Below are 10,663 nucleotides of genomic sequence, written 5' to 3'. Positions count from 1 at the left end.
CTTTTTGTGTAGCGGGTCAAGTATTTGACATTTCCGCTTTCTTGTATTTATCAGCCATAACCACCAATGCCCGGCGTAGCAGACAGGGGCAAAAATCTGAAGGATCGCCACACATGAATAGTGTGTTATTTTATTTTGCAAATAAGTAAATAAGCGTACTAACAAATTTAGCAAACGAAAACTTACATATGGGTGCGAAGTCAATTTTTTTCTATCTATGAAGGGAATGAAACTTGGGTAGACTTCCACCCTGAATTCCTTTTTCGTTTTCGGTGATACGAATTCCCCGTTTGGGTGATCCGAAAGTGCCATGCACTGCAAGAATGGGAAACGAGAAATGAAATACTAAACTTACACCCAATCGAACGTGACAAATACACCCAAATTAATACAGAAAATACACCCGAAGTTTGTAGAAGTAATACTTACCACAATATCGGGGGGGAGACAGTATATTTGTTCTTGAAATCTCTTTTCATTTTTGTTGTTGAGGATGAGGCAGATGGCAGATACAATCTAGAAATATATGCCGAAATCAATTTTACATTAATAAGCATTGTAATTGACTTTGGTGTAAAAACATTAATCTTATTATAATATTACCTGAGATTCTATATCACTTTTTGCCTGGAGGGAAGCAAGGTGCATTCTCATCAAAATGTATTTTCCTTGGCCAATCAGAGTGTACATTTCCTCATACTCGTTAGTATTGCCATCTGCATCTTCCTTCAGTCTTGTCCCCCAGATGTAGCACTTTTGTTTCATATCATCCGTAATCTGATATAATCCCCGAGGAGTTTCAAACTTTGCAGAACTTTCTCCCCCAGTCTCCCTCTGAATTTGTGGACTTGTGTTTTTTCCCTTCGTCGCGCTGCTTGCTATTCTTTGGACCAAACTGTCCAATTGTTCTATCAAATTCGCAGCTTCTGGAGATTTTTCCCTTTCTGTCTCCTGCGTTGACGCCCCCTCCTAGCTTGAATCAGTCAATCCAAGGCTGAATGATGGCACCCCTGGATCTGTTTTAGGAACATAGGAAGCTGTTCGTGCCATCATCAACAGGGCAGCAGCGTCTTCTGCGTCTGGATGACTGCGTCATCATGTATAAGAATAAGAATAAGAATAAGAATATACAGATGATAAGCAAAGATTGATTTTAGTCTGATGAACTTACACTTTAGTTGGAGCTGGGGGAACCGTGGGTGTGGTCTCTTGAAGTTGTTTGGGGGTTTCAGGAGTGCTGCACAGTTACAAAAAATTAATCACGGCGTAAAAGAAACTAATCAGGAACAATATACACCCAAACTGTTAGCTAATATACACCCAAACTCCAAACAAATATACACTCAATACTATTTCTTACGTTTCTGTAGTCCCTTCAATCTGTAGCATAGGGGTTGGTTCAAAATCTGTCTCAGTGGTTGTTTGGGATGCCGGCACAAAAACCTGAATTGGGACTCTAAACAAGAAGAAAAATGAAAGGTTAACAACGCCTTTGAAAATAATAAGGTTATAAGGTTGAATATTATTGTAAAACTCACATTGCAAGCGCTTCGGACGGTGTCTGTTCCCTCACAACCATCATATTCGAATCAGACGGACTCAACCTAAAATACACCCAAAGAAATTCAAGAAATACACCCGAACAATTCAAAAAGAAGACAGGCTTTGTTTTTTTGAGAACTTACATACTTGCAGTTTTTGCTTTTTTTTCCTGCCTTTTTTTTCTTGAATAAAATAATAAAGGGCTTTTTTTCTAAAAAAAAATATATACAAAATTAGAAGTAGAAGGGTAATAGAAGAACAAAAGTAACGGTTATTTGAAAGAGAAATTACATGCTCTGTGACGGCTGGTTTACACTACTCTGTTCTGTGTTTCCTTGAGAGGAAGGAGCATCAGTTCCCAAGTTCACAGCCGGTATTCTAAGACAGATTTGATCCAAGCAACACAACAAAGTTAATATTCCAACTTATTAGACAACATACACCCAACTTGATCCACTCAATACACCCAAATGGTACCACAAGACACACCCAATTCATGATAACAAGATTTTATTAAATAATAAAGCTTCTTACGTTTCAGACGACACATAGCGACCTTCTGTCGATCGCAGGTCAGGTTGGTTCTCCCTGCGAAACAAGAAACAATTATTAGCATGCAAAACACAACAAAATATGAAATAGACAGCCCATCAAGACATACCCCTCTGCAGCAGATTTATCAACGTTTTGCCCTAGCCATTCATCCAGTTCGTCACTTGATATTTCATATGTCTCACTACATTCATAAAGGAAGATGTTAACAAAAATAATTACGACGATAGACGGTAATATAGCTTACGAGGTACTGTACCCGTCAAAGTATTGGTCTTCTTTAGGAGGTGAATCCTCCACGAGAACTTTTTTCTTTTTTGGTTGTGCTCTGGGTGGAAAAAAAAGAGTACCAATCAGAAATAAAAAATTAATTTTATCACAGAATATTATGCAAAGAAGTGCTTACTTTTTTGGTGTTGTTTTTGTTTTTTTCTTCTCCTTCTCCTTCTCTGCAGGTGATGATTCTTCACTCCTATAAGTTAATAACAGACACTTCAGTTAATACACGAAATCTTTATAATGAAGCCAAAAGAAAGGAGTAATAATTTCAGGACATTACTCATCACTTTGTTCAGATTCAGATTCTGAATCAGAATCTGGCTCCTCTTGCCTCTGCTTTCTTTTTCTGGAGTCCATTCTGGAAGGCAAACAGTGATTATTTAGAACATACTAAAAATACACCCAACGTGATCAACAAGATACACCCAACTCGAAAAAGAAATTACACCCAAGTATGGTACTTACTTTTTCCCCTTTTTGATGGGGTGTTTTCTTGCTGAATCCTCCGAGTCTTGTTGAGTCTCAGACTCAGAGGTAGAAGTGTCACTGTCAGTAGCTGTTTCTGTCTCCGAAGACGATGTTGGACTCGCCTTCCTTTTTTTTGTTTTTTTTATTTCTTGTTTTTTTTCTTTTTTTTCTTTTTCTTTCATTTTTTCTCTTGCTCTTGTCTCCGCCATCTTCACAATCCCCTGAAACATGAGATATTTTAGCTAGCAGCATTCAGGTAAATAAAATACAAGCAACATATTATGTTTACTTACCAAAATTTCTTCTTTTTCTGCAGTCATTCTTTCCACCAACTTCTCCTTAGTCCAGTTGGCAATCCAAGGCTTTGGTGGTCTTTCAGCCCTCTTCTTGCCTTTGTTTTCAGAAAGATGAAAGTATATTATCATGAGGGCAAAGAGGCAGCCATCAATTGCCTTCTTCTTCTTCTCCTGGTAGTCTGTGATGCCTTTGATCAAGAAGGTCAAAACATGCGCCCCCCAGTTTCTCTCCGATATGCCGTCCATCTTAAAAATTGGGGCGAGGTGCACGGGCGATATTTTGTTTATCGTCGTTGGCAAAAGGAACGCCATCTGTATGTAGAGGATGAATATCCTCTTGAACATCAGGCGTTCCTCTTCGCTGCCAACGCCGATTTCCATCATTTCATCGGTAAGACTTTTGAGGGTCTTACCCTGGAATCTTCTATAAATTATTTTGTCATCATCAGAAAGTTGCTTATAAAGTTGCTTATACTCAACTTTCTCAGGAAACAGATTTCCTACAAAAAAGAAAACAACAAAGTATCAAAATCGGTTCAAAAACACCCAAGTATCAACCTTAAATATACCCAAGCATGAACTTAATATACACCTATAATTTTGAGCTAGTTACCTGTTGCATTGATGCCAAGCGCATCACCTATTGTCTTTGGTGTTATTTGGAAAGAACCATATCCTGTCTTCAGTCTGTTCTCCCCAAGTTTGAAGTTGTTTGCCAGTTCCCTTAAGAGTTGGTGATCCACCCTTAGAGGTGGGACGTGCATCAACCCACCAAATCCGAGATCCCTGACAATTGCCTTCTTCTCCTCAGCCATGTTTCTGAACTTATCACTCAGGAGATGTGTGGCACACTTAAGGTCTTTCGTTTGGTTTCTTGCTACCATTTTGTCTGAAACAAAAAATACACACAAATATACTCCCATTAGTAACAGTAAGATACACCCATATGTAAGAATCAGATACACCCATTGAAATTATTCAGATACATTCATATATATCAGTCAGATATCAGTCAAACATGTTTCAATATCAAGCAACATTACAAGGTCTAATAACAGTAAGATACACCCATATGTAAGAATCCGATACACTCATTGTTAACAGGGAGATACACCCATAGATATTATTCAGATAAATCCATATATATCAGTCAGTTATCACTCAAACATGCTTCAATATCAAATTAATTCAGATATCAGTAAGATACACGCATATATGAGTCAGATACACCCACTGATAAGAGTAAGATACACCCATATGTAAGAATCAGATACACCCATTGATAACAGTGAGATAGATATTATTCAGATACATTCATATATATCAGTGAGATATCACTCAAACATGCATCAATATCAAGTCACATTACAAGTTCAAATAGTATACAACCCCCAATCTACGGAATAAAGCCCCAAAAATCAACAACAGTAGCAAGAGAACTTAGAACAAGAATGTAGAACGACGTAGAACTTAGAAGAATGACGTAGAACTTAGAACAGTGTGACAAAGAAGCAAGAATAATAGCACAGTAAACCCTAGAAGAACGACGTAGAAGAAAACTAAAATATACAGTAATCTTGATGAACTTACGTTGAGTGTATTTGCTTCGTTTTCTCTTCAGATTCTTCACGGAGAGTTTGATGTTGTTTTGATGGAGGTTTCGAACAACGATTTATATATTTTGAACTTTGATTTTTGCTCGAAAATGGGAGCGTTTCCTTGGTTTCGAAGCGTTTTGAGAAGTGGAAGAAGTGGAGGAAGTGGAAGAGTCTGCCATACGTAACCGTTTGTGTTGAGCGCGTGATTTTGACGCGCCATGTTATGCTTCCTTATGCGCGTGTCTTCGATTTGGGCTGGGCCAACTTAGATGTTTGGATACTTGTATGTGTAGCAGGCCCGTTTATTATATTTTCACGGATAAAAATATTAGTAATTATAAAATTCAATTACCTTATTAACTCTAAATTTAAGAACATGAAATATTTTATTATTGTCTAAAGATAAAGATTAAAGAGTAAAACTCTAACCCACTTTTTAATCATTTACTTAAAGAACCTGCTTCAAATGATTACAAAGTGATAACGCGCGATCTCTGTTTTTCACTTCTGTTAGACAAATTGAATTCTCTAAATTGTCGAAATTAAAATTTTATGTCTACAGTTATTTTTCAACGTTACAGCACAATTTGATGGGACAAATAGACCGCTGCACAGTTATAAAAATGTTGTTTTGATGTTCATTGAAGTTATATCTATTTAGGTGCCTCTTTTTTCTATTTATGCTACTACAGAAATTTTCATAACCGGATCAGCACTCATATAACTATCTTCTCTAAATCTTTAAAATTTATGAAATCAATGTTTAATTTGAAAACTTTATGCACCGTACCATCAAAGTAGCAGAGCACACCATCAAAGCAACAAGAGTCTTTATTTTATAGTAGTATAGATTTATGAATGGGGTTTTTATGCTTTGTAATTGTGTCATTTGTGTGATTTAGTTGTTATATTTTTAATACTATAAAAAAATATTAAGTACCATTGAATTTAATGACGACTATTACTAGCTGATTCAGCAATAGTTTTAGTTCAAATACGAGCAAATTTCATTTTTAGAATTGATTATCGTCAGATTTATTATTCTGTCATTAAATCCGACAGTAATTAGTGGCGCAAAATTTTATTTTACTAGCGCCAAATTTATCAATAGATTTTCGTCAATATATTCCACTCGTATAACGGTTTAGTGAAACGTAGCGATTAGACACTTCCGATGTCACCGTCATTGCACGTTGTCCTCACTACTGCTGGAGATGTCGCCCCCACCACCGCTGTTGGTGTTTGTGGCCGTTGGTAGTGGTCACATTGTTGCCATTACTGTCGCTTCCTGTTACCACCACGCTTCCACCATCCTACAGCCACCATAAAAGGTAATTTTGCTATAATTTTTTTATTTTTTTATTTTTTGTGAGTTTAGAATTTTGTTAGATATTTTATTAAATTATTGATTAAATTAATATAATGAAGTTTGTGATTAGGATTTGTTATGTTAATTTAATGTAAATAAAAATTAAATTAAGTTATGGTAGGTTAAGTAAGTTGAGATTACGAGTGCTTTAGTTATTGAAAGATTTTATTTAGTTTGTTGAATTAGTTTCACCTTGTGAATTTAATAAGTTATTTTTTTTTATTAGGACAATGCTATTTTCTATGAGATCAATTGGAGTTTGCTTCTTTCGTAGTCTGCACATCCATGTTCTATGTTGGTTTTCTATCTCTAAATATATCAATTGTTTAAATTTTATGCCGGACTTACTTTTTGTAGGATAGCATTTTAGGACAGAAGTGGAAGAAGGTCGCGTAGAGGCGCCTTCTCAAAACCCTTATTTGTTGAAAAATTGTGAAGTTATAAGAGATTGCGCACTAACACGGTTAGAATTTGATGTGTTATTGAATGCGTATTTGCTCTAATTTATGCCTGCAGCTGTTTTCTTTGTGAAAACTGAAAACTGTTAAATTTATTTGGTGGATGTCTCTAAATTAAAAAGAAGTGTTGCCGAAATTTCGTTTAAATTATTTAAAACATGTTTGGTTTGTGAGAAAAATGATAATCGGATTTGGTGGGAGATTCTAATTATAGGAGACACCTTGTCGAGTTTCGCATGACCACAAATGACACGTAAATCGGAGCTCCATAGCTCAAGATATGAGTTAAGGAAGATGAAGGTGAATAGTAAACTCTTCTCTTCTCTCCTTCACTATCTCGGCTGCACTCTTTCTCTCTTTGAGGCTGAGATGGCCTCATAATGAACTTATATATATTGGGCCTTGAGGTCAACTTAGATCCGGTCCAACCGATTTATATTTAGATTTGTTTGACCTAATTTTGGGTCAAAATCTTTAAAATAAGTGACCGATTTTTAATTATAAATATTTTTTAAGTTTTTTTTACAATTTTTCTGTTTATTTAAAATTTTACATTATATATAAATCACTATTTTTAGATAAAATACTAATTTATTCTTTACTAATTAAGAGTTGATTATCAATTATAAATTATTAGAGTCCATTATAGATCGAAAAAAATTAAGAAAAATTGACGCTACTGTCGACAAAATTTTTCGACAGTAGTAATTATCCAGGTTAATTTAAAAAAAAATAAAAAATCACATTTTCATCGGATTTATTATTGAATTTTTCTGACGGTATAGTGGCGTGAAGTCTCAATTTATGATGCCAACGTTACTGTGAGATTTTTCTGACAATAACGTGCATCAAATTTTCGTCTCTGAACCATTATATCACGCCGCTAATTCTACTACAAATTACCGTTGGAATAAAAAATCTGACGGTAATTAATTACTGACAAAATTTATATTATCGGATATAATCTGACGCAAAATTCGATAATAATCATATTATTATCGAATGATTTTTGTTATTCTACTGATAAATTTGACGATAATTAATGTTTTTTTATCGTATAAGAAGTGAATGTTGTGTTGGTAAAAAATTGTGATTTATGATCATTTTTTATGATAATACTAAAGGAGATAGATTACGAATAAGTGGATTTTCTCTCCTTTATCAATCGAGCTTGTACAACTGATAAACAAATCATTATTATTTTTCTCATACCATTCTTTATGTTAAAACGCGGACACAACCACATAGGATCGAACATAATATAGACACCATTACAGTCTTATAGATGATCAAATAAAAATTGTCAATATATTTAAAAAAAAAAAGAGAAAAAAACTTTTTCAATTAATTAAGGTTATAATAATATTCTAATTTGATAAAAACGAGTGCTCTTCACAAACGTCCCCAAATGTTCATTGGGGGTACTTTGCAGTGATCTATAAGAAAGCAATATTTTTCCAAATTAACATATGCAGGACTATACTATTGCAGTTCATTGCCAGCATATCTAATTAATTGAACCACGACATTAATATTCGTTACAAAATGGTGTCTAGCATGTGGATTGTAAAAACATTGCTGGTGAATCACCATATCTTCGATTATTATGCATATAATGTATCTTTTCCTTTTCTTTTTTCTTTTTACGCGACAAATGACAATGTCTCCGTTCTAACCAAGTAATCCAACCAAATGCAGTAGTGTGTCTCACATGAGGTACGGACCTTTGACTTTTTTAAAAAATAATCAAATTATGAAACTTCTAATGCCCTGCCTCCAAACGACAATGCTACACATTATTCCTTATGGTCCTATCTTATCCTATCCCGTTATATTAAAGCACCTGTAAATATATATATTTCTTCCTATTAGTTGATAACATCTTATTAAAATTTTTATTATAAAAAAAATTTAATATATAAAAAAACTGATACAAATTTACATAAACTTAAGAATATTCATACGTAACAAAGTGTGATAGATATATATATGATATGAGAAATTGTCAAATATTGTTCTTGCTACATATGACTTCTGAGTGCAGTTTTTGCTGTAATTTACTAAATATTAAATTAATCTAATTAATTATTAACTCATTCATCCACTTAAACAAATATTAGAAGTTTAAATTAATGTAACAATTTATTGACCGTATTATAATTATACAATTTTAATAATATTTTTTATTAAATTCATCTTTTTTTCTAAATTTAAAATATTTTTAAATAATAAAAAATATGATCATAATTTTAGCTCTCTTTTTAAGTATTACAAAAATTACATAATCATTATCATAATAATAATAATAAACGTCTAGAATCTACCTTATTATAATTGATCAAAATCTATAGTAGGAATTAATATAAATGATTTTATAAGACATGATATTCATCTTAGCTTGAAAAAAAAAATCATCAAATACCTCCAAAATAATAATAACAATAATAAATAAATAAATGACATAAAAATTAAAATAAATCATTACAAACCAATGCAATTTCTTGAGGAGGTGACACCACCATCCACAACAAGATTATGACCACTAACATACTTAGATTCATCACTAGCAAGATAAAGTGCTGCCTCAGCAATATCCCTAGGCCTTAAATTTGTACATTGCAAATTAGCCAAACCTCTCACAAACCCTTCCATTTTCTCAACTTCCTCAATTGAAGGCAACCCAAAATTAATTCCATCATCATCATTATCATCACAATTTCTCCATGCATTAACAAGCATGGATGTGGCAACCCCAAATGGTGAAATACAATTAACCCTAATTCCATACCTCCCTAACTCACAAGCAGTGTTCTTAGTGAGTCCAACAATGGCATGCTTAGAAGCTGTATATGCATGTGGCCCTAAACCCCCCATAACACCAGCCACACTAGAAGTTGAAATAATGCAACCCTTAATTCCTCTTGGGATCATAGCCCTAGCTGCATGCTTAATCCCCAAGGCCATACCCTTAACATTAACACTCATAACTTGGTCAAACTCATTAGGGTCAAAGTTGACTATGCTCTTCTTGTTCTTTGATTGGTTCCCTAAGATCCCAGCATTGTTAAACATTATGTCAAGTTGACCATACATTGAGATTGTGTAATTCACCAAATTCTCAACTTCTTCTTCATTGCTAACATCACAATGTACATAGCTTACTGAAGGGGATAATGCCTCAGCTAGCAACTTTCCAAGTTCATCTTCCACATCACCAATTACAACTTTTGCACCATGCTTCACAAAGATTCTCACTGTTGCTTCTCCTATCCCTTTAGCACCACCGGTCACAATAGCAACTTTTCCTTCCAACCTATCAAATATTAGCATAAAAAAAGATTACTTTAGAGAAGAAGAATAAGGAAATATTGAAGCTTTTGGACTATTAATTCATGGGGTTGTACTCATTTTTTATGAACTGTGGTCTATAACCGTTTCCTTGAAAAGTAATAAATAGCCTTTTTTTTGAGAAGCCAATAGCATTAAGAAAAAGTTCATTCTAGAGAAGAAGAATAGGAAAAGATTGAAGCTTTTGGATTATGAATTCATGGGGTGTACGGCATTTTCAGAATTTTCAACCAAATATTTATAGTTTATAAACCATGGTTTATAGGTGTTTAATTGAAAAAATGTGATAACCATTTTTAGAGAAGAGAAGAGCATTGAAAGAGTTCAATATAGAGAAGAATGGAAAAAGACTGAAGCTTTTGAAATATGAATTCATGGAGCATACCACATTTTCATAAACATAAAATTACATTATAGCTTATTGAGATCCAAAATCATGTTCAAAAGTGCAAATGAATGTTTTTTATTAAGGGCGAGAGAAATGAGAAATTAAAGATAGCTTGGTAACTTTTTTGATATTGAAAAATTTGAGATTAGTACCTTCTTGGTGAAGATGAGAAACTAGGCTCTCTTGCAAGGATTGGAACACCTTGAAGTGGTTTCTCAGTAAATACTTCAGTAGCTGTAGCCATGGCTGTGGCTTTAGGGTATAGCCTCTAATATGAGAGAGAGAGAGAGAGAGAGAGAGAGAGAGAGAGAGAGAGAGAGAGAGAAATAAGAAACAGAGGAAGCAGAGGATTACAGAGAAAATGC

The 10,663-nt window shown here is 34.0% G+C and overlaps 2 protein-coding genes and 1 long non-coding RNA gene across 3 annotated transcripts; all 3 read right to left on the bottom strand.

Moving 5' to 3' along the window:
- Positions 1 to 1,046: 1,046 nt before the first annotated feature.
- Positions 1,047 to 1,440, bottom strand: LOC148575249 (uncharacterized). The gene is made up of 3 exons (XR_015905264.1): positions 1,361 to 1,440; positions 1,172 to 1,237; positions 1,047 to 1,087 (listed from the first exon to the last, which is right to left on the bottom strand). It is a non-coding gene; the product is annotated as an uncharacterized LOC148575249 (long non-coding RNA).
- A 17-nt stretch (positions 1,441 to 1,457) lies between these two features.
- On the bottom strand, positions 1,458 to 4,009 carry LOC148575248 (uncharacterized). The gene is made up of 10 exons (XM_088505305.1): positions 3,751 to 4,009; positions 3,135 to 3,637; positions 2,839 to 3,062; positions 2,654 to 2,731; positions 2,501 to 2,566; positions 2,354 to 2,422; positions 2,204 to 2,278; positions 2,077 to 2,130; positions 1,834 to 1,920; positions 1,458 to 1,604 (listed from the first exon to the last, which is right to left on the bottom strand). The coding sequence occupies exons 1-10, from the start codon at positions 3,950 to 3,952 to the stop codon at positions 1,535 to 1,537; spliced, it is 1,428 nt and encodes a 475-aa protein (XP_088361431.1). The 5' UTR covers positions 3,953 to 4,009; the 3' UTR covers positions 1,458 to 1,534.
- A 4,972-nt stretch (positions 4,010 to 8,981) lies between these two features.
- LOC107628497 (short-chain dehydrogenase reductase 2a) lies at positions 8,982 to 10,663 on the bottom strand. The gene is made up of 2 exons (XM_016331146.3): positions 10,451 to 10,663; positions 8,982 to 9,875 (listed from the first exon to the last, which is right to left on the bottom strand). The coding sequence occupies exons 1-2, from the start codon at positions 10,540 to 10,542 to the stop codon at positions 9,044 to 9,046; spliced, it is 924 nt and encodes a 307-aa protein (XP_016186632.1). The 5' UTR covers positions 10,543 to 10,663; the 3' UTR covers positions 8,982 to 9,043.

This window comes from Arachis ipaensis, chromosome B2, assembly GCF_059453495.1.
Source record: "Arachis ipaensis isolate K30076 ecotype BB chromosome B2, ASM5945349v1, whole genome shotgun sequence".
Lineage (NCBI taxonomy): Eukaryota > Viridiplantae > Streptophyta > Magnoliopsida > Fabales > Fabaceae > Arachis > Arachis ipaensis.
Note: the sequence above shows the minus strand (reverse complement) of the source record. Positions and strands in the feature narration are given on the sequence as shown.

What these genes read in the sequence shown, in the direction of transcription:
- LOC148575248 (XM_088505305.1), bottom strand. Translation starts at nt 3,952, where the DNA reads ATGGCTGAGGAGAAGAAGGCAATTGTCAGGGATCTCGGATTTGGTGGG. An exon ending in CAGAAAAAGAAGAAATTTTG is followed by an intron (nt 3,063 to 3,134) that starts GTAAGTAAACAT and finishes CTCATGTTTCAG; the next exon opens with GGGATTGTGAAGATGGCGGA. An exon ending in GATAAATCTGCTGCAGAGGG is followed by an intron (nt 2,131 to 2,203) that starts GTATGTCTTGAT and finishes CTTGTTTCGCAG; the next exon opens with GGAGAACCAACCTGACCTGC.
- LOC107628497 (XM_016331146.3), bottom strand. Translation starts at nt 10,542, where the DNA reads ATGGCTACAGCTACTGAAGTATTTACTGAGAAACCACTTCAAGGTGTT. An exon ending in TTCTCATCTTCACCAAGAAG is followed by an intron (nt 9,876 to 10,450) that starts GTACTAATCTCA and finishes AATATTTGATAG; the next exon opens with GTTGGAAGGAAAAGTTGCTA.